At 35.7% G+C, this 24779-nt stretch overlaps 1 protein-coding gene across 2 annotated transcripts in view; it reads left to right on the forward strand.

Moving 5' to 3' along the window:
- Positions 1-24779, forward strand: part of RBMS3 (RNA binding motif single stranded interacting protein 3) — a 611777-nt gene that overhangs the window by 558456 nt on the left and 28542 nt on the right. Inside the window, exons 11-12 of one of the 2 annotated variants that reach the window (XM_090283032.1) lie at positions 4102-4212; positions 11973-12020. In XM_090283032.1, coding sequence (XP_090139158.1) covers positions 4102-4212; positions 11973-12020 — 159 coding nt within the window. The remainder of the gene's footprint in view (positions 1-4101; positions 4213-11972; positions 12021-24779) is intronic. The other variant, XM_090283033.1, reaches the window with a different exon arrangement.

Consider the following 24779-nt stretch of genomic DNA (forward strand, 5'->3'; position numbering starts at 1 on the left):
AGAATGGTAAAAGATGAAATCAGAAATGGAACAGAAGGCCAATTAATGTAGGACTTTGCCAGGCCATTGCACAGATGTTGGCTTTTGCCCTGAGTAAAAGGGATTTAGAGTAAAGGAGGGGCATAACCTGACTTACATTTTAAAAGGATCACTCTGGTTGCTGTGTCAAACAAGACCCACAGGAAATAGGAGAAAGTAAGGGAAACTGATCATCAACTTTGTAATAGTTTAATATAGGTTTTAAGCCAGCTATGTGTGCTTACGTTGGAAGAGAACCCACACATTTTCCCCTATTTGCCAATACAGTATTCCCTCACTTATCATGGGCATTACGTTCTAGACAACCCCCAGCCCCCTGCGATAGGTGAAAATCCGCAAAGTAGGAACCTTACATTTATTTTAGTATTTATATATATTTTAAGGCTTTATAAACCCTTCCCACACACTTATAAACCGTTCCCAGTCCCTTATTAACCTTTTCCACACTTTTATAAACACTACTTATGTTCTTAAACATATTCTACACTCTTAAACCTACGTAACTTTAACAACATATGTATACAGTACCACAAAATCCCGCGATATAGTGAAAAATCCTTGATAAATAATTAAATATACTATTTTTTTTTAAATCCCGTGATAAAGTGAGGCTGTGATAAGTGAACCGCGATATAGAGAGGGACTACTGTAATCTTATATTTCATTTGGGAAATTATAATATTGATGAACTCTCCAGGACTTAAAATGTCTTTCAACTATTGGCAGAAGGTTAACAATGCAGATGCTTTTCTGGCTTTAGGTTAGCTATGTTTACTCCACATCAATGATCTATGGAAACTTTATCCAAATTACTTTTGAAATTGTTTATTTCAGAACTAGGGAGACCAGATCCGTCCTACATCTCTTGAATGTGAGCAGAGGCATTGGCCAAAATAGACCAGACATTTCCATCAGCTGTTTGGTCATTGTGCTTTTTAGTGGGATTACAGCATGTTATAGTATTTTTCTTTGCAGCTTAAACATTGAGCAAACCCAGACATCCGGAGATGCTAAAATGAAAAATCTGTTTCCTTTTGCCTCAACCTTTGCCAAGGAAACTCCGTCAGACAGCACATTCTATACATTTTGAGTCAATGAAATTACCCTTAATGTGTTGGCAACATCTGTCACAAACACTCTTCAGTCTATGGCTTATATGCATTGGATTGAAATGGGGTTGACAGTATATTTAATGAAGCACAATTATAGTTGAGGCCACTAGTTTGGCCTTAACAGTTGCAGGTTTTTCTTTTCCTTTCCTTTTTCTCTTCCATTTTTTTAATGTCCTATAGAATACAAAGGACATTCTTTGATGACATAGCAAACACCATTCTTTGTTTGTAGATCACCAACATGTCGAGTCTTCAAGTTGTCTTTCTCCATCAAGAAAATTTGTTTCTCCAAGAGGTTTCTGTCTACTACTTCCAACTTACTCACTAATTGTAAAAAAAAAAAAAAAAAAAAAAAGCATCTGTTCTACCCCTCGAGACTGTTAAGGGCTTTATGTCCTTAACAATTTGTGGGAATCCTCTTTTGCACTGAACATTTTTACTGAATGTGAACAAGAATGTATGCTCTTACCAGTCCTATCCCAAGAATTGTTATTTTATTTCTCATTTACTTGCAATAACTGGTTTGGTTAGGAAAATAATGTTTCCCTTACATTCTTTTACACTCTGTGCCTAGTGCTGCTATTTACAATTCCAAATTATGAAAACTCCTTCCCCACTTTTTCCTTTGATTGTCAGGTGTTTTGTGTATACACAGAAGCAGCACTCATTCTGTGGCATCTGTAATCAAATGAGTACCCAAACACTTTCTGAGAAAGGATTCTTTAAAGACATCAGACAATCCTTCCTAAATTAATTCCAAATGCAGGCATTCAATCCTTCTATTCTTATCATGCATGGATTTTGATTCATCTGTCACATACTCACATATCTCATTTGCATATTATCTTCCAAACAAAGACTCAAGTCTTTCTTGGAAACACTGGGGAATGAGGTCACCCCCTATGGCTTTGTGAAGAAAGTATTCTTATCAAACACAATTTGGTCTTATCTCTGATTTATGACAGACAATCTTTATGTGGCTAGAGCAGACTGATTAAATTGAGAAGTTTCCAGGACAGTGATAGTTTAGCTGTATGTTAGAATCTCTAGGGGCAAATATTCGAAAAAGATAGGCTAAGGCTCAAGTTTAAGAAGAGTATTGAAGTCTTTGCACCTGTGAAGGATTAAAATGTTGTGAAAGTGCCACTTTTGAGTTGAAAAAATGCTTTAAGACTTGTCTTAGCTCTGGGGTTACTCTATATAGTTTTTCTCTAACTAATTTAAGAATTCCAGTTCTTAAAGTGTTTACTTCTGGCCTGGTACAGCAAATACCTGAAATGAAGCCCAGTAAGAACTTTCTTTAAATGTAAAATAAAGATGCTTTTTCTAAAGAAATTCAGAGAGCAAGAAGAAAAAGTATCTGACATGTCTTTGAATTATATGTAAATTTTTTAATCATGTTTCTCATTCAAGAAGCATCTTGATGAATGCTAATTCACAGAAGCACTACAAAATTCAAACAACACAAATCCACAGTTGTGTATATTTCCAAGCTAAAGACCTATGAAATAACATATATATTTTCTGACTGTTTCTAACTCAAAAGTTCTAATGCCTTTTGGAACAAGGCTGAATCTGTATATTAAGCATTTCCAAATATTTGGCTCAATTGCTATTCTCCCTCCATATTAATGGGAGGAGCCCATAAAAAAAAGCTGAGTGATTGCCTGATCTTTTAACAGATACAGTCAGGAAGTTGGATTTAGACAGTAACATGAGGAATTAATCATCCTGAGCAAAAACATTTTAGGAAACATTTGCTTGTGGATAATTAGTTTGGGGTCTGAGAGCCTGTCGTCTACTTGAATCGCTGCTAGTTTTATTTCTTCAAAATATTTACTTACATGTATCGGGAAAAAAGTTACATGGTGAAAAAAATGTTTACAGAAAAAATACCATACAGATACATAATAATGTTACTACCACAGAATATTTAAATGAGTTGTTATAGCATGAGCTTCTGCCTTTATTATCATTTTTAAAATAAAACATTGGAATTATGAACTATCAAAGACTCCGCCCAACCCTAGATTTGTAATTAAAAATATATTGTTCGATTGTCTAGGTTAGTCAGTTAAGGCAGACTAGTAGGTTAGAGGAAAAGGAAGGGTAGGGTATATAGTCTGACCCTGTACCACAGTAGCATGTGATACTTTGTATACGGACATAAGTTGTTTTAAATGTCTATTATTTTTTTGCTTCCCAACAGTTAAAATAAATCAAAAAGCATATTCTAGAAGTAGGCTTTTTCTAATACCTGATGAAATACTGGACATTTTTATATTTAAAAAAAATTAGCAATGTTGCATTTGACCAGCATTGAACAGTTTAGTATTCTTCTGTCTTGTTTCAAAAGCATAGAGAGAAAGTCAGAATATCTAAATTTAAAAACATAGGAAATAGCAACTTTAACTTTTATAACATTTATATTAGATTTTAAATATATCCTTCAAAGAAATCCAGCAAGGAACCCATCTGCTCCAGCATTATCACCCTAGTGGTAGATTGTATTGAGATGATCAAAATTATCCATATAGATCCTGGATAAATGGCATAAACCAAATGTCTTATTCAATATTGATAAAAGCCAAAGATTTTTCATAATATTTGTGTTTTTATGCAGAGTGGTCTGTATTTAGAACAGTGAGAGAGGGGATGCATATGGTATCTTGGAATATATTCTACATGAAATATTAGAATTATAAATAACAGGCATGTTTGACACATCACAGATCAATCACATCACAGGAAAGGAAGTCGCTAATGCTGTATATCTTTAGACGAACAGAAAATGCTATGGATGGATGTAGAAATTATACATGGTTGAATTTAGCCTTTTCTGTAAAAAATAAACAGACTGGATGTTAACACAGTTTACTGTGCTTGTTTGTTTTAAAAGTTTTCTTCCTTGTGGAAGGTGTTTTCAGATGGACATTGTGTGTGCTTCTAGGGTGCTGTGATCACACCAACAATGGACCACCCCATGTCAATGCAGCCAGCGAACATGATGGGTCCCCTGACACAACAGATGAATCATCTTTCGTTGGGCACAACGGGAACGGTGAGTTGAAGAGTGTGTTTTGTTTTCTTCCCCTGGACTTCTTCAATGAGATGTAATACTCTCTTTTCATTGGCATTATCAACAAAACTGGTTCTGTACCTTAGACTAACATACCTTTCAAGTTCCAGTATGAATAAGCTGCTTCCTGCATGCATGTCCAATCCCAGAACACGTTTACTCGCATTGACAACCCTGAAGATTGTACTGTGTTGCATTTAAATTTGAGTCGGTTCTTGTTCTTAAGCCACAATGCACCAGGTATAATGTCTGTTTTTGGAAAAGTGTCTTTATGCATGCACCTGCAGATCTAGACCTTGTAACTTAATATACTTGAGCCTAATATTCTTTTCCCAGATGCTTACCACTTCAGCTAATATGTCATACCCAAGTTATTCACAAGTGCGCAGCCAACCTTGACTATGACTAATACGCAGGGCTTTTTATTTATTTTCAATATTTAAATTAGTAAAAAGTAATTGAGAACCTGACATAATCAAATTCTTTTCATCTTTCTTTTGAGTATATTGACATCGATGATGTTGAAAAATAGGAAAGGACTCTAATGCACTTGATTCTTTCCTTAATAAGTTGGGATTTTTGACTAGCCATAGTTTTTCCTTAGAGAACAAAAGTATATTGAAAAAATCCTATTGCAGCCTTGATTTTATATCAACAAGGCATTTGAAATCATTAGCAAAACTTTGTTTGTTTGTTTTTAAATCTATTCAAAGTCAATTCCCCAAATAGTCAAAAAGGCAAATGTTTAATACAACCTGGAATACTGCAACTTTGTTAATTACCATTATAGAGAACAATGAAAAACATCAAAGTCAACCTCTTCTGTGAAACCATTGGTAACAGTTTTTATTTTTTATAAATGTTAATGCAGGTGATTTGCCATTTTTAAAAATGCAGAGAAAAAGGGATGTTTTCTTTTTACCAAGGCACCTTAAATATTACACAAAGAACACTGAACTTGAAGTCAGGAATTCTAGACTCAAATCATGATTGAGCCCTGTTGTTTTTGTCTGTCCTAGGGAAAATAATATCTTCCAGCCTCAATTTCCCTCTCTGTCTAGTTGAAGTTCGAACATGATAGATGGGGCACCTGTGACTACATGCCTCTATGTCTTACAGCCTACATACCTCATAGGCACCACTTCTGTGATTCTTCACAATTATGCTGGCATCATCTCCAAATATCTTCATATACTATGGGCACTAGCTATATATTGTAAATTCTACCTTAAAGCTATGGCTTGCTTGCTATGTAGGCTTTCTTAGAATATAACAAGTTTCTGACATGTCCACTGAGGCCTCAGTAATCTGCTCTAAATAAGAAGAAAGTCCATATACCTAATGGAAATAATCACTTTTTTCAATACAGAAATTTAGTTTTATTAACATAAACTAAATGCCTATATCTGAGGCCTCAGTTGCTGAACCTATAAAAAGCAGTTGATGGTAGTTGACCTGTCTGAAGGCTTGGGCTGAGTCAAATGACTTTTAAAAGTCATGTCTGAGAAGACATTTAACTCTCCACTGAGGCACAGCTAATTTTCATCAGGGAGATAGAATTTGAAGATATTTCTAGAGGTTTTAGCAAAGTGCAAGGATTATTTGTAGTCACTTTGCTCACTTATGAGCAAAACAGACCCCATGAACAGTGTTGGGGGGCTTGAAGTTCCTCATGTGGCTGCTAATGGTTTCCCTTCATTTCAGTCTTAATCTCATTAAAGAGCCATAAATTCTCAGTAAGTGAAGTATTGCAATTTTATTATATTGAATAACAATCTGGAATCTGATAAAAGACGGAGTTATAATGCAAAATCCAGCAAGAAACACTTTATAAATCCTACTCATTTGAATCAAAAGGAAAACCAGCTGACTCGCTGAAGTTTAAATTTGCAAACTAGAAAAAACGGTAAGAGATAAGTTTGAGATCATGACTGTATCCTTTAGGGAATTGAAAAATAAACCAAAATATATAGAACAGATTTAGAATTATAATAGTTATTGGTTCAATAACATATATTGCAATTAGTATTTGAGCATTTTAAATAAGGACACATTTATATCAGACCACAATTTTTACCCATCTGGCATTAGCCAAAGTATTCAAAAATGATGCACACAGCCTCCCTTTCTTAGCAAAAGTTTTAAGTATATGGCTTATTTTTAATACCGAATTTCCTGTAGCATGTTTTTTCATTTTTTTTCTCCCATCACATTTGTACTAAACAATGCTTAGGTATATTACAAGCTTTGTATAAATCAAAGTTCTTCAAAGGTATAAAATTTCATGAGGTTCTGGAAAGGAAGAGAGAGAACAATATTACCTTGTTGATTTATTCAACAAAATAATGCTATGTTTAGTGTCCAGAATACTGTTATACATATTTCTTGAACTGTCACTCTTATACTTTAATATGTCATTATAGATTCATTTTATGTGAATTTTTGATCGATATTTGGAGTGGCTATCAAATTTTCCCAGTTATTGTATCATTTCGACACACTTTGTCATGGCTGGGAAGGTGGCCTGTTGTCATGAAAAGAACAGTGGAAGTTGGAACCAAACTCAAGTTCAAGTCTGGATTGGCTCCTTATTAGCCATGCATGTTTAGGCAGGTTATTTAACCTCTCTGAACCTTTATTTCCTTTTCTACAAGGTAGGAAAAATAATATTTACATTCCAGGAGAGTTGCCAGTGTTAAATGGAATGGTATATGTGACATACCTAATGCAGTGTGAAACGTAGTAGATGCTTATCAAACAAGCCATCCTTACCCCTCTACCTCCAGTGGTTTCAAACTGGTGGGAATCTAATCCAAGTCGCCACAAGGGATGTAGGAATTATCAAGTCCACAGCACAACTCACTAGCCTGCTTGATTTCATTTGGCATAACTTATTTCTTTCACATTTCCACTTTCTTAGTGTCTAACACACTCTTCCAGGGTTGTAAATCCAAAAGTTCATGGACGTCAGCCAAGTCACATTAATGAATAAAAGTTGGCTGAGTTTATGCAACAAACCCTAGAAATATATAATCAAATTTGCTCTGTCATATGCTATAAGTATAAATGATATTGAGGATTATATTTAAATTACATATATATTTTAAAGATTATATTTATTTATTTTTAGAAAAAAAAAGGAAGGAAGGGAGAGAAACAGTGTGTGGTTGTCTCTTGCCCCCCAACTGGGAACCTGGCCCTTAATCCAGGCATGTGCCCCACCTGGGAATCGAACTGGCAACCCCTTAGTTCACAGGCCATTACTCAATCAATTGAGCCACACAAGCCAGGGCTAAACTGCATGTATTTTTAATGCGATACTAATAACACCTCTGCCTGAATGTTGGATGAACTAGGAGGCGGCGCCCTTGTCGGCCTGGAACATGATGCCACATCTGAAGAAGGCAGCCGCTACTCAACTCCAGGTTGCTATTGCTACATATGCACACAGACAGAGGGTGGCCTCGCCTTCAAATTGTTTAAGATAAACTAAATATTTGGATCTCAATGGAAAATCCCCTTGTACTTGAATAGTGAACCCCATTTATCCCAAAAGCTCTCGGGTTGGGACTCCTGCCCAGGGATTTCCTAGGTCTCCTCAGACCCCTCTGGCCATTGCTGCTTCTTTTCTTTCACAGGCTGCTAAGACAGGAGTTCATTTTTTAAAAACTTCTCATTAATACATGATTTCCTTAGCAATGGCATTTACTTTCATGATTTTGAACTCTGTTTGCTATTGCCAAACACTCCTAAATCTGAGTCCTCGATGCTAACCTCATCTTAAATTTTTAGACCCGTTTTTCTAACTACTTTCTAACTATCTCATGTCAGTCTCCCTCCAATGTCTCAAAGTCAGCATGACCCACACTAATCACATTAGCTTCCCCAAGCTTCCTCCCCATGGACCTTCTTCCTCTTCTACATCCCTGCTTTTTATTTCCTCTCAAGCTACATCCATGACCACTGTCAAATGCCACACCTAGCACTCAGCCTAGACTCTTTTCTTCTTCTTCACCACCATATACAATTACTTTTCAGACCCCTCCAATTTTGTCTCGTAGATGTTTATCAAATACATCCCTTCCTCCCCATTTCTAGACTCAGTGTCCTGGGCCTCATTTGATTAATTATAATAGTCTCCCAACTGTTCTTCCTGCTTCCTGTCTCAGTTGGCTCCAATCTGTTCCCGACCATGTTGCCACAGCCAGTCAGACTGAAGCTATTTGAGCATGTCCCTCTCTGACCACTAACTTTACAGAGGCCTTCAGACATCTAAGCTCACTGAAATGCTACAAAACAACGTGTGAGCAGTGACGAGGCAAGCTTAAGACAGCAGCCTTAACTCCAGAAACAGACAGGTCCCAGGGGCAGAGCAGAGGGAAATCCAGTGCATGTTCTAAAATTGACAGTGATCAGCACTTATGGAGAGTTGGCACTGGACTGGAATTTTCCAGTGTTACAAGGAGGGCCTTAGGCCATAGGCCAGGTTCCACTTTCTTCTCTAGGACCCCTGGAGAAAGAAGTATATTCAGACAAGGCTCTTTTTCATCTTCATAAAATTAGATATATATGGTCCCTTTTAATCCCCCCAGTTTTGAAATGGATATCATATAATTTGATTAAACTTTCTCTACCACTTGCCACCTTAAATATTTATTGTTTAATTCTCTGCCTATTTTTAAGCAAGATAGAATTTTCGGGCCTTAAGAGAAGCGAATTTTATGCAAGCAGTGTAACTGGTTTATTCTAGGGCTCTTCTGACCTTGAAGAATTTTCTAGCTTTTCCATCTTTTTGTTTGTTTTTTGTCACAGAAGTCCTTGGATAGGACCAAAGCCCTGTTAACCATAATTTCTTATCACTCTATTGTAAGCTTTAGCAGAAACCACTGGGGATTTTACTGTTATGAGAACTTCCAAACTGCATGACAATCTTGTTTTACAAGTTCCTTATCTCCTTTTCATTTGTTCAGTTGGTGGTCACCAGTGGCTTACAATGTCATGGGAATCTGTTGAAAGAAATAAAAAGTTTTTGTTCTGCAGGTTCCCTATCTGCAGTTCTGTATGCGTTCTCCAAAGCACTGGTGATGTGTGGCATCGTTGGATTCCCATGGTGTAACCATAGCCACTCACAAAGATAATCTTGTAATTGTATTCCATTTGTTCACCATAATTCTCTGACATTTCTCAGTCACACCATTCCTTCTTTATTACTGAAAAATTTTGACAGTATCAGGTGAAAATCCTGAATTAGTCATTTTGTTTAGAGATTGTCTTTTTTCAATTATTAGGTATGAATATAAGTATTAGAAATCAGAGTAATACAGTGAAATGCACAATGTTAAATAGACTCATGACTAGGAAATAATATTGTAAATTCACAAATGGCAATGAGTGAATCTCTTTAAATGTTTTTTTTTTTAAGAAAAAGTATCAGCTCATTAAAAAATGGTAAAATACCATAAGATACCGTAAGATAAATAACCTTTGAAGGTAATCTGAACAATAAGCAAATAGGCATTAAGTGAAAGTCCAGTATTATAAGAGTTTATTTGCAAATACTAACTTTTTGCTGTTTAAAAATGGATTCTGAGTTCAAATAAATCAGCAACAAAATACAAAAGCCCAGTAGATAAGAGAACATAGATAGCTGAGAAAGGATGAACTAAAATGAAAAAATAATAAGGGTAGTAATTTAATCAAATACACACAGAGACATAAACACATAACCCATTACATAAAATTAAAAAAATAATACACATTACTGATAAAAATGTAAAAAATAAGCATTCTCAATATGTGATGCTAGGAGTCTAAGTTCGTAGACGTCTGAACTGGAGAGCATGGTGAATAGTCAAGATGCTTCAGAGAAACTGCTGAATGACTGATAAGTTTTGGTGTTAGAAGCTATTCTGTGGAAATATTCTAAAGTAGCAGAAAATTCTTTATAACTAAAAAGTGCTCAAGCTAGTGTTTTTTATAATATCTAATAAGGAAGAATGGTTAAATAAATCATAAACCATCCAAACACCAAAATGTAACACTGCATGAAGCTATAAGAATTTAAAATAAATAGGAAAAGGAATATTTATAATCTTAAATCAAAAGAGTAGGATGTAAATTTGTACGTGTGGAGTATAGTTTCAAATAGAAAAAAATATTTATGAAATAAGGCTGTGAGAAATACAACAACAAGTGTGGTTATTTCTGGGTGATGGGATCAGAGATAATTTATATTTTAATTATTATATTTTTCTACATTATCCAAGTATACAACAATAAGCATGGTTTACTTTATTATTTATTTTTAAATGTTATGAAATATGTTTGGAAAAATGACAAGTGGCATGGTCATTTTGTTTGTAGTAATAATGTGTGATTGCAGTTATTAAAAAGGTACTAGGAATTACTATCACCATTAATAAAATATTTGTAGACCCTTTAAAAATTATTCTACTTATTCTAGCTTTGGAGATTATTTTCAACTCATTAGTTCACATACTTTTTGCAATAAACAAAATAACTCATGCTTATGGTTTATTTGCTTTTGCATCTTTGATCAATGTTTGCTTTTGCTGGTCAAAGTGCCTTTTAATGTTGAACTTTTTATCTGTCTTCTCATGAGAAAGTGATTAACATTGTCTTTGTGTGGCAAGGAGATTAAATGGAGAAATTTCTGATAGTCCAAATGAAGTTGTCAAGTTGATGGAAAAATGAAGTTTGAGGTTCTAGTTTTTTAAGGAAATAATGATCATATAAATGAAATAAGGGGTACACAGAACATCTATTTAATTATGTTTTGGCAGTTGATTTGGACGTAAGCAGTATTTGCTTGTTTTACATAGTTAACGCCTCCAAGGGGAATTGGGGCTGGATTAGAACTTTTCACTCCTAAAAGGTGGGCAACAGAGGGCAGGGCTTGGGCCATAGGCCAGATCCAAGTTTCTTTTTTTCTTTTTTCTTTTTTTTTTTTTTTAGCTCTCTGGATATAGAAATTGTATTAAACCAAAGCTTCTTCTCATTTTCAAAAAAAAAAAAAAAGCAGATATATGTGGTCCCATATAACCCCAAATTTTTAAATGGATGCCATGTACTTAAGTTAGTCTTTCCCTACTATTTGCCACCTCCAATATTATGACATTTTAGAACAAGACAGCAATCATCTGTTGAATAGATTCTATTTGTCTCTGCTCTCACTGTTTCAGCACACAGAGCTCCTTGAAGGCCTTGACTTATAACCACTGGGATCAGAGTGGAGCTGAGTGATCACAATGCATCAGCCCCCATATACTATGGAAATGTGCAAAATTTTTATTTTTATCTTTTAAATTTTCCATTCTTTATTTTTATCTCCAGAAATTTGTTTCATATTATGTTCTAGGCCCTTTCCAGATGGGCTGCCTTGTAACTTTTGGGTCAGCCAAAGAGGATACAAATTTCACATTGCTACCCTGTGGAAGTGACCAAAATCATGAGAGATTATGGAAGATGACAGTGGTCTGGGACAGACTGTACTGTCCTAGCAAGTCACATGAGGCCTAACACTTTACTCAGTGTGGTGGTGATGGGGATCATTATATCAATTGTGAACTAGGTAGGGGTCATCGTGCCTTACGAGCTTGGAGGTACGGGGCTTAGGCAACCACATAGCATACAGTGGGCACTTCCAAGTTGTAGAGCTAAGATTCTATTTTATTTTCTTTTGTACTTCATTGCATTCTTTCTCATGCTCTTCTCATTCAAAGATTCAGTCCCAAGACAGGATTATGATACTCCACCAGCTGTTGTGTCAGGTAGGAAAATTCTAATTCCTTTCAGACTTGATTGGTGGGGAGAGATGGAGGTTGCCTGTTTTTTTCCAAAACTCTTTAAAGCAGTGATTCTCAACAGGGCTGGGTGCAAGGAATTTAAATTTCAGTTCTGGGGCAGGGAGTAGGGACATGGGACGAGGAGGTGGGCAGAGCATTGTTCAAAAAAAGTATATTTAATATTCCATTTCAACTTAGTGTATGGAAAATAAGTATGTTGCTTTTGTAATAAAAAGTAAAAGCTCAAAGACATTTGGTCTGTTAAGGATACGCAGAACGTAGAGTCTATGTTGTGTGTATCAGTGGTTCTCAGTGGTAGAAAGGTTCATTGGAATTTCTGAGAAATGGAACAGAACATTTATGTTTCTCAAAGGAGGGCACAGATTAATAAAAAGTAGTTTGAGAAGCACTGCTTTAGAGACCAGAATTCTTCTGAAACCAGAAAATCATCCCATTTTGCTTGCTCAGCACACAGCATAGTGTCTCACCCATAGTAGGTGCTCAATGTAATTGTTTGTTGAATGAATCAAAACTTCAGATTTGTTCCAAAAATGGTATTTTGGATGTTGAAAGAGAAGCTGCCAATGTTCCCCTTGTACAGCGAAATGGCAGAGATCATTTGAGAATACTTTCATATCCTGAGGATTTTACCGAGCAGTATTTGAGTCATTTCAGAAAATTTGATGGTGCAGTTTATAATAGGGTATATGTGTGTGAAAAGGTGGGTCTTTATTTTCAACTTCACAGATCTTTTGCTTTCTTAACTCTGAATTTTGGTTTCTTGCAAAAAGGAAAATGGGCACAGCTTTTCATTTTTGTTGATTTTTTTAAACTAAATAAAATACTGGCCGCCTGAAGAGCTTTGAACTCTTTGATCCTTTCATGTGTTAGATGATGAGGACATAAAATCCAAACCATGAAAGGCAGTGGAGAGACAAAGCAAGAGATGAAAGCCAGAAAGAGCCCATCAGTCAGTAGAGTCTGGCCACTGTTTCGAAGCAGAGAACACCGTGTTCTTGGCCACATGGTTTGCTTGACCCAGCATCCAAAGGGTAATCCTTTCCGTATGTCCTGTGAACTTGTTTAGTTGTGCTCATGGCGGAATATGCATCTCACAGTTCAACTGAGAAACAATGAGTCAGCTTTCAGTTGTGAAGTCACTCGGCTCCTCTTGGAGAGCTATGTAAATTGTCATTAATTAAACATCACCTATCTTTCCCCAAAGTGTATTAACTACCATCATTTAATGTGCCTGTTTCATTTAGCATACTTTGCTTAATGTAATACAGCCTTCACTTGGTTTAATATATGGCATCTTTGTTTAACAAGAGTCATCTACTCTCAAAAATTCATCAATATTAATAATAAGGAAATACATACACTGAAACTTTCCTTTACTAGGTTTCCTGATTTCACTTTTAAGAACACAATAAAAAAAGCAATGAAAACATCAAAAGCACTTACTAGTATCATATCATTGAGGCAGAACATCTGGCTTGGAGTTCCCACGTAATGCCACAGACGGCTGCCACTGAAAGAGATGACTCAATCCAAGTCATGCTTTAAGAAACGTTACCTAGCAGTTGTATGTGTGCTTAAGGAATACAAAATAGTAATCACAAAGAACGGTTAGAAAGCCCAGATTTGATATCATAATTTTTTTAAGTGCTAAGATACCATCAGTGGCATACAAATGAAGAGACTGATATAGAAATAACAGGAAGAAAGAACAATTTGGGAGATTTTAAAGTTGTTTTCCCCTGATAAGACTGACTCGGTAGTTTGACATCCTATAAATTTACAGAGTTCTTTGGCCTCTTTGGCTACCTCTAAATGAAAATAGATTTGCCTTTTTAAAATGTTTGTAAATTGTCTGGTGGGAATAACTTGAATGACTTTTGAAAAATTGAAATATCTCCTGCCCAACCTGTGGGCAAATCAGGAAAGTGAAACAGGCAGAGCTGTTGTAATGTTTCCATCCCATATGTCCTAATATGCCCATATTGGTCAACTCTAATAGTAAACAGTTCTTTGTCAGTGTAGGAATAAACTGAATTATCATACTGTAGCGGAGTTGAAGTATCTGCTTCATAGTCTACAGAGACATAACCCAAACTAATTTCATTCAATCAATTTATCAAACATTTATTGAACACCTTCTGAGTGTAAGGCACTACACTCAAGTACTAGTTATACACAGATAAATACAAAAAAGACCACTGGTAAAAAAGAAATCATGGCCTATTTTAATGCTGCGGGTTGTTGTTTGCTTTTTGTTAGTGATGTTTAAATGTATAAAGCATAGAGAAACTAAAATCTAGAATCTAAAAAGAAGATCAGAAACCCTCAGGAATAAAGTGAATTCGGAGCTGGATTTGGAAGAACAAATAGGAGTTCACCAGCTGGACAAGAATGGGACAGGATATGTAAACTCTTGGAGACAGAAAATAGTGTGGGAAATTAGATGACAGCAAGTCATTTGTTATTTTTGGGGCAAAATGTCACAGTGGCCAACACTGAGGTTGGGTCAGGGTAAATCTGATTATAGAAGTCTTTCTTCTCTGAGTCACATGTCACCTTTTTAAAAATTATTCAAACGATACTTATTTGGAGTAGCCATTACTGTGTTGGGTGCTAAGGATGCAACTTTCCTCTAAGAATCTAGGATTCAATTAGGAAGTTAGGTACAAAAGGTGATTACAACACAGTGCCTTAAGTGCTTCCGCTTACGATGTTTAAGTTTGTAAACTCTCTGTAAGAAGCCTGAGTTCAGAATCTACTTGTGTGACTTACTAGTTGTAGAACCTTGGGAAAATTACTTAATTTCTCTGTAGCTTAAGTTACTTATTAGAGCAATTAATAATAATTACCTAATATGATTGTAATGAGAATTGGAACAAGTTAAGATATAGAGTCAGCTTAAAATAGATCATAACATAAAATAAGTGCTTGAATGTTATTAGTAACAACTATGCTAATCATTCTTGTTACAAAGAAAAAACAACTAATATACAGAAGTCAGAGAAAGTGAAAGATATACCTTAGTAGAGGTATAAGGACCCATGTTAATTAACCAAGTAAAAAATAAATTGAAGGGGAAAATTTCAGACCAAGAAGGCAGCACATACAGACTCTTGGGTAGCAGAATATGGAAAATTCAGGGATCTATAGATGGTTCAATAGGACATGGATGCATAAAGAGAGATGAGAAGTAGAGAAAGTGAGTCTGGAGAAATTAGCTGTAACAGTATCACCAGAAATGGTAACTTAAACTCTAGCCAGGTGGCAATGGATATACACTAAAAGTTTTTAAGTTGGAACGTCACATGATCACTCTGGATACAGAGTGGGGAATGCAATGGAGAGAGACAGAACTAGAAAAGGGGGACCAGAACTCAAGAACCGAGGCATGAAATCAAGTTGGCATGTGCTCAGGTTATGGAAATGAGAATGGAGAGTTGAAAGTGTGTGACATATTAAGGAAGCAGAATATATGACAGTAAATAAGTGCATGTCAAGAGAGGAGAGAGAGAAGAGCTAAAGATAAATTTTAAGTTCCTATCAATTCGATGTCCTGAGATGTCACTTCCAAGGATCTAAACAAGAGGAACGAGAATAAAGTTTCACAGAAAAGAGGCCAAGTTCAGTGTTGTACATGTTGAGTTTGAAGTGTCTATGAGGCATCCAAATGAAGATAGTCAATAAATGTTTCAAGAGGTATATCGAATCTTAGAAGATAGCTTGTAGCTACAAGTGGATTTTGGAGTTATCATCTTGGAATTGTCATATCATCCAGAGAATGTGCTTAGAATAAAGGCAAGTAGGCAGATCCATGAAAATAAAAATGACCAAAATAAAATAAAATAACCCACAAGGAGCCTAAAATAAAGATTTGAAAAGACAGCTACAGGCATAGAAGGAAAACCAATAATATGATGTTTCAAAAGAAGCCAAAGCAAGAGCCGAGAGAGTATTTCAAGAGAGGCTTGTTCAGTAAGATGAATCCTGAAAAGAAGCTATTGGATTTAGTTATAGAGAGGTCACTAGTCAATATGACAATGCAGTTTTAAGGGGAAGGGCAAAGTCAGTGAATAAACTATAAGCAAGTAGATGTAACAGATGCTGGAAACAAATTTGGCTATCAAGAGGAGTAGAGAAAACAAATGGAGAATGGACCTGATTGATTTATTTTATTTTTCTTAAGACAGAAAATAGTTGCTCATGATAGGAAGAAGCCAGGAAAGAGTTCTAAAGTTTCAAGATGTAATTCATAAAGAGGGTGACTCACAGAACAAGGTCATTGAGGAAGCCAGATACTTCTAGGAATGTGGGAGGACAGGAGGAAGGGATGAAATATGCACATGTAAGTTTGTAAATGCAGGAATAGGAAGTCAAATGATTTCCTACATGATGAATACTATTTGTTTTTATGTGAAGCATTAAGGGACATCTTTGGAGAGTGAATGGGAGATGACAGGGAAAATAGAGCTCTGGAAAACTAGGGAGTAAGAAAGCCAACCAGCGATAGATAGGCAGTTTGAAGGGCAGTGCTGGGGTCCATTTAAAGCTACAGACTATGGATTTTTGTGATACCAATCTGTGAAGATGTTTGATTTTCCACAGTAGTGATCAGTAGCCAGAAAGCAAGACAGGTATATTAATCCAAGGCTAAGGTCTTACTGAGTAGAGTGATGATAATATTGGCAAGACAGTAACTGAATGACAAACTATCGTTTCCAGGATGAACAGAAAGAGAAAAGAGGGGGCAGTAGGGGATGAGAAATGGAACGAAAGAGGGAAGATAGGGATGAGAGGTATCAATGAAATGTATGAAGTAGTCTAAAGTAGAATACTGGGATATATGATTTTGGATAATAAACTATTCCTTGGCAAAGTCAAGATCATGGGAGCAGGTGGCCAAAGTGGACTTGAGAGGAAGGTGACAAAACTTAAGGAAATCAAGCAATATGCAGATAAGCTGCTATTCAACTGAGGTATTTTTTTTTTAATGTCTGGAATTGTTTTACTTTATTTTGTTTTTGACTTATTGAGATGAGGGCTAATCATTAGGAAGGGATCGCTAATAGAACACACATCTGAAACCTGTTCAAAACCAATAAAGGATTTTTAAGAGTAAAGTTCTTTCCAGAACACTTGGAATATAGATTTAGTTAAAGGCAGAAAAGTGTATCAGATCAGTGTTTTTTAGAGTATAATTTGTGCATCAGCATGATACTTAAAATTAATTCACGAGTGCAGGGACCCACACATTTTATTTTATTTTATTTTATAGGTCCTTTTTATTTTTATTTTTTATTTTTATTTTTTAATAATTTATTTATGTGTTTGTTTGTTGTTTTGTTTATTTATTTATTTTTAGAGAGAGGGGAAAGGAGAAAGAGAGGGAGAGAAACATCACTGTGTGGTTGCCTCTCATGCGCCCCCAACTGGAGACCTGATGTGCAACCGAGTCATGTGCCCTGACTGGGAATCGAACCAGTGACACTTGGCTTGCAGGCCGACACTCAATCCACTGAGCCACAGCAGCCAGGGCTCACAGAGCCACAGCAGCCAGGGCTTTATTTTTATTTTAGCAGCTACATAGTTACTTTCAATTCAAATAACATAAATAAGTTCACCAGTTGCGTGGCTTAAGGAATATTTTGCTTAGGCAAAGTCTAAGGGAAATAGTGAAACAGTGAATGTGTTTAAATAATAATAAACGAAGAATAGAGCTAAGGCAAGAGTGGTGATGGACAAAAGTGGTTGAAGTTTGGGAAATGGGAGCCTTGGATTTGTTTCACTGGAGTCCCCTCTCCTTGTCCAAGTCCCTGCTACTCCTTATCCAGCTCATTTCAAGAACAGAGGACAGAGGTTGGAACTACCTACATTTTCATGCGAAGTCAATAGTCTGTTTTCTTTTCAGTCTTTCTTTCCCAGAACAGTTAAAACTGCAAAAAATCATCCTATTTTAAGGAAATTTGAGGGAAAAATGTGCTTGAAAACATCATTTGTTCTCCTCATACTGGGATTTTATGAAAACGACAAGTAATTTGTTCTCAAAAATTGTATCTCAGTTTCTTTAAGCTTAATTTCCTTGAAGGATGTCATCGGGAAACCAAGCAAAAACTATTGACAGAGAACAAATTAGAAACAAAATTTGTCCTCTTTTTTTCTAAAATCCTTAGAGTTCAAAATTAGAATCTGTGTTTGGAAAAGGACCCCAAAATTACATGAGAGGAACCCACAGAACTTTGGGGACATATATTCATATCTTTTCTACATACCAGCTAAAATAGGTTGAAAGCAGTCAATATTATCAGTACAACTTCACAACAAGATTTCACAGAAAGTATACTCACATCACAACACAGTTTCACTGTGTGTGGTTGAATATGAAGAACTTAGGTATAAGATCTAACCAGGAAATTATACTCTAAAAGCGAAGTCCTTCACAGGGGGTATTTTCCTAAACTAAGGCAAAATTCACTGTTAAAATGTGATGTAGTTTTCCCTAATTGTGTTTGCTAGTCCGTAACATCACTTTGCATTGGAAAGCCTCATTAATTTGGACTTGGTAATGGTCTACCAAAGATTTGGTTGAAGCTTATCTTTGTACTTACTCTTCTTGGTAGAGAATTACTTTATAAAACTATCCCATGAAAAAAATTTGGATGGGGCAGGGGGCGGCATTTAAACTCCTTCGAAGAACAAAACTTTTTATCCATCTCTAAACAACATCTGTTTTCATGGAGACCATGAGCTAATTACAAACGATTTCCATCTCTTAATTAAAAATTAGGACCATTAGTACCTCCAATTAGCAACAATTAGCCATTAAATTGTATTTACTGTAAAAGACCTGACACAGAGTTATGTTTTCCCACAAGCGATGCATGAAAATCAGTTTCATTTCTTTGTTCAAATACTGTGCATCTACTTCGATTACAAAACTGCCTTCATTTAAGTGTACTAATTAACTGATTTTCTCTCTTTAATAAGTTCTAATAAGAGAGACTTGGTTCTATTTATTATTCATTCATTCAACTAATATTTACTGAGCTTCTGTAATGCTGCAAGGAACCAAGCTGAGATGCTATAAAACGGAGATGCATTCCTTGCCTTCAAAGAGCACAGAATCTAACAGAGAACAGGGTTATAAAAACTTCCATGCAACACAGAGCAGGAGTTTTTTGTGATATTTATACAAATATTTGACAAATAGGCATGTGTATATTGTTATTTTGTTTCTGCTGATACATTTATATGATTGTCTACATTACAAAACTGAAGTCTTAAAGACTTTACTGAGGGATCACAATTTTTATTGCTCTTTTCAAGTAACTGATAGACAAAGGAGGTTTAAGCAAACAGACTGCTCTGATAGATAAACATCACTGTTATTTAACACATTTTTATTGGGGCAGAGTGGGGAGTTAGGCTAGGAAGATACAAAACCCTTATGCCTATCTTCTAATCCAGCAATTTTTTTTTTTTTTTTTTTTTTTTTTCCTGTGAAGGCCCAGATAGAAATATTTTAGGCTTTGATGGTCGTAAGGTCTATATCAGGACTCCTCAACTCAGTCTTCTAGGGGGAAAGCCACCACAGACAATATATAAATGAATAAGTATTGTTAAGTTCCAATAAAGCTTTATTTATAAAAATAGGCAGCAAGCTCAAGTTGGCCTGTGAGCTGTAGTTTGCCCATCCCTGCTCTAATCAATTTATTTTTATAAATATCCCAAATCAATGCTATTACTAACATTCTTTATAAGAAGCATAAAGTGCTCTTCCGTTAAAGTTTAAATTTTTGTGTTTTTCTTTTTAAATTTCTTGAATGGCAGGTGAAATATTAGAAAAATTGAGGAGAGAATGAGATGAAGATTGAGACTTTTCTTAGTATTTTAATTTGTATAGCATGAGTGATTGTAGTACTGAACTATTAAAACACTAAGTATAATTATACTTTTTTTATGCTCATCATATATTGGTTTTCTGGGATTTATTTGTATGTACCAGCAGCAGAGGATTATCAACCAAGAAACTCATGTTTAATATTCTCTTGCCAGCCTTTAGAATTCTGTACCTTTAGAAATTAAGAGAAAATGTAAGTGATTCCTCATCTCAACAGATTTGTAGTAAAAATATATTTTCCATCTTTGTCACACTACCTGGGCAGGTATTTCTGTTGTTGGGGTTGATCAGTGTCCACTGAGGCTATTCTTTATGGATCCATTATTCCCAGGGCAACTGCTTCTGAGTTCCGGTTTTGGGGTTTACACACAGAAGGTGAAAAGAAACCTTCCTGGTTTTGTCTAGAGACCAGACACTGCATAGGGCAGGTATGGGATGGCTGGAGATATGACTGCCCTTTTGTGGCAAAGTCAGAGCAAAATTCCCCTTGGCGATGCAGAGCACACATCAAAGGGGAAGGCAGCAGCCCAACCGGGGTCTCCGCCGCCGAATGGCTCAGTGAGTGGCAGCCGTGGGCTGAGAGAGCACATGCACCACACACAGTAGCTGAGGGTGTCACTTCGTACCCCAGTCATTTCAAGGGCAGCGTCTGTATGATGGTAACACAAGAGCGTTTTCAAGAGAACAGTCAATTTTCAAGGAGGCTAATTGTATGTGCAGGAATCGGCATGTTTGGTCTGACGGCACATGGTTCCCTTTTTAATCAGCAGCACAAAGCAGACACTTGAGGTTCCCGTCAGAGAGGACAATCATGAATGGACTATGGGTCAGCACTTGCCAAAGGCGCGCTAGAGGTGTCTGATACAGTGAGATACTGCCTTGCAGACCTGCTAACATTTCTCTAGACTCCGTGTCAAATTAATTTATCAGAAAGCAAAATACATGAACCATAGGATCGCATGTCCCTCTAAATGCTTTCTCGGAGTTAAAAGTTGATGTTTTCACCTCTGCTCCTTAGACGAGTAGTAGATGACATTAACACTTAACGTTACTACCTTGTTTGAGATGCCAGAGTGGAAGTACTTGTTTGTTATTTTACCCAATGTTCCTTATGTAAAGAAGCAAATGATGAATTGCTCCTTGAGTTCATTGCCAAGGCCAGTATCTCTCCAAATGAATGGATATACTTCTTTTGAACTGACAATGTAAAATACATAACTTAATTCATTTTCCTTTTGGCCTTGGTCAGATACACTACATTACAAATAAATGTTCCTGGTAGCATGTTCTCTCTGTTGCTCTCAACTCTTCATCGCTTCACTGATGTTTTTAATTGTGCTTTTGAATATAGTGCTCAACTTTGTAAACCCTGCACAAATTCAGTTTGGAAGAAAAGAAGCACTAATTCCTGTAATAAATAAATACATAAATACATAAATAAATGCTAATGGGCTCAGGGAAGTTTGTGTGCTCTGTGGTCTCAGTGGAGAGATAAAATGAAAGATGATTATGATTGTGTGTTGATCTAATCTAAAAATTTGCAGGCAGGGATTGTTTTTATTCATTCATACACATGCAACTCTGAATAAGAATAAGTATGGTATAATAATTGGAAATGGCTTTTATAGTCAGGAGGGTACGTGTGATTCCTAGTTCCACTATTTCATAATTATTTAACAGTGACAGCTAGTTAAAATTTTTGAAGCTAATTTTTCCTTTCCTTCAGTATAGATAATAATGCATTAGCACCTCCTTATGCATACTAATGTAAGGGTTGAGATGATATAATCTAAAGTACCTAGTAAGTGTTTGTCTCATCATACATAGTAAGTAATTGGGGCTTCCTTCTCTCTTTCCCCACATTCGGGGAAGTATGTTAGGACTTTTGAAGCATCACTAACTTTATGTTTGCCATGATAGATTGACTGAACTAAAGCAGTGTTTTAAAATAGAATTTCCAAACCCAATATCTAAAAATAGAAGAACTATTGGCTAAACAATTATACTATTATTAGGTGAATTTATATAATAAATAAATAATTAAGTTTTGTCAATAACATGAAAAATAACATTTACAATGTAAAGTGAACAAAGTGACAAAAATGAACAATCATTGTGACTCTGAGTCCCAAAACGTTCATGTGAAAAGAGGCTTAAAGAGATTGCATCAAGTGGTTAGCATGTGCCTTTCTTATTTATAAAGTTTTGACAAGTTGCTTTGAAAGTTGTATAATTTACTAAAATTTTAGTGGCACAGTCCCTGTATACACATATTTGTAGGGAATATTTATGTAAGAGTGTATTAATACCAAGATGATAATGATGATTGTGATGATTATGTTGGTAGTAGTGGTGGCGGTGATGAACTCTGAAATTTTTCCCACTTTCATGTCTCAACACTAAAGCATTTAAGGCAGAATTAATAGATGTTTATCTCTCTATAGAAGTGGCATGGAATCTTTGAGTGATTCTGTAGTCTGAAGTCACCCTTAATTTTATGCAAGTTCATTGTCTACCTACCAGAATGTGCCTTTCCACAACCACTTGACTGCTGCTTTTCACATTTTTCATAGTGAAATCACATTTTAAATAATATATTCTGTTTCTTGCATGCAGCACTTGGAACAATTTAAAAATCTTCCCACTCTATTTCCTCTGAGACTTCTAGTCTTTTGGGGTTTTGGAATTGATCTAACACTTTTAAAATTGGGATCATAGATAACATGCTTTACTTACTTATTGATACTGTCTAACTTTCACAAATTTTATATGTATTATATAATTCTATGTGAGTTTCCACACACAGTAGATCACAAAATATTTGTTCCTACCAAAATCATGATGATACTGTTTCAAGGTTTGTTGCCACCCAAGATATTGCCTATTATTTCGTCTTCTATAACACTTTTATTCAGTTTGATAACGTGGAAAATATCACAAGGAGTATATTATTTCCTATCATATCATCTTTTAAAAATTTTCACTTTTCTGAACTGTGCACTTTGGTATACTCGCTATGATTTAGTTTTGATAAAATAATGATTGAAAAGCCTTTAGCTACCTGACCCGGATACTGCATATCAAAACGCTTTGCATCAACTTTCCTTAAAAATGGAAACAAAACTTGGAAAAATTTTAAATCAATGGTACCCTTTAATTTACATGCAATGGACATGTATTTCATTTGGCAGAAAAACCATGTTCGGTTCAGAGTAATGGATTGCAGACCCCTGTAAGGCATAAATTTAATTATTTTATGTGCTTGCTCTAAGTCTAGCAGTCTGCCCAAGAGACTCAAATCTGGGAAAGCATAGGACTCCAGATTCAGTAAATGGGAATTTCATTCATAATTGAGCAGTTATGTTAGCAAGCAAATATATAGAGTCACTTAAAAAAGTTGTGATTTTTGAGGTACTTGTTCTAGAAGATTATAGCCTACTAGACAAAGAAGACCAGAAATGAACTATGGTCAAATAAAGTTGGGTTTAATAGCTTACAGAAACAAAGAAGAAGTGATATCAGGTGAATCATGGAGCATCTAAGAAGTCTGGAGGAGCTTATTATAGGATTTGAGCTCATGCAGTGTGACTTGGGAAAGGGCTTAAGGAGTGAGGGTTTATTTTGCATGGGGTGCTATCAGGAAGTGAGGGAAGGTTGAATGGTTGGGTGTCTTAATAAGTCTAGGAGGTGAGAGGAACAAAGCAGAACTAGAGTTGCCATTGCTAAAAATGGAGTAGTCATTCACCTTAGGAAAGAGAGATATTTGTTTTCAGATTTGCAGAATGTCCTTGACGCTCTATCTTTTATTCATCAGAGTCTAATAAGTGTTGATAGTATCTTAAAATGGTTTAATTGGGAATACTATACTATGACCTTCCTAATAGCTACTAGGTAATTGAAGATAATTTGAAAGATTTTTATGAATTCTTTCCTTACCTAAAGGAAAGTTTTTAAAGTTACTTAACAAAAATATAACTGCACACTGGATCACCTTGATAAAATGTAAATACAAACATGAGATAGGTCAAAATGTACTTTATTCATCACATGCATTGAGTGTAGCTGGAAGGAACCGTGAAAGCAAAGATGATTTTATGTACACAAAAACACACTGTATTCAAGGTGCTATGCCAAGTGTTTTATGTGGATTAATTTGTTACTTGTAATTGTCACAACTGACTAGTAAGGACGTGTTTGTGTCCTCTAGAGATTGATTCTTTATAAGCCTTGCTGAACTCATATTTATGCTTCTTTGACTGTTTTAAACTTTTTGATCTTCTCAAGTTCCAAACATGAGTCCTGTCATTTATGTTCAGAAAATGGTTACATCGTCCTTTATGAGAAATGGACACCATATTTGATCTGATCTCCCACAAATGTTCCTATTTACTTCAAATGTCTGTTTCTTCATTTCCCTCTTCCTAGTTCCCTGTATTTGTGAAGTGTGCCCCTCTTTCTGATAATGTTAACTCTCTCTTCTATGTCCTTGATTTCATTTGTCTTTACCTTTTTGATGACCTTACTGCACTGACTACTCTATTCCACATGCACCTTCTTCAGTATATATTTATCCATTGATAACATTTCCTCTTCTTAAGAAAAAAAGTATAGATCCTTTCTATTTTGTTTTGCAGAGTGCTGGTCTTAGATCACTTTATTTTCACTCTCCAGTGAAGTCATTTGATTCCTGGGTTTTAACTGTCACATAGATGACCTCCAAATTTGTATTGTTCATTCTAACCCCTGTTTTAATTCTATGCCTGTGTTTCTAGAAGCCTCTTAGATGTCCCCATGTACTCCCACTTTCCTTGGCTGGCCCCATGGAAGTT

This window comes from Furipterus horrens, unplaced genomic scaffold (genome assembly GCF_987537825.1).
Source record: "Furipterus horrens unplaced genomic scaffold, mFurHor1.1.pri manual_scaffold_7, whole genome shotgun sequence".
NCBI classification, from domain to species: Eukaryota; Metazoa; Chordata; class Mammalia; order Chiroptera; family Furipteridae; genus Furipterus; species Furipterus horrens.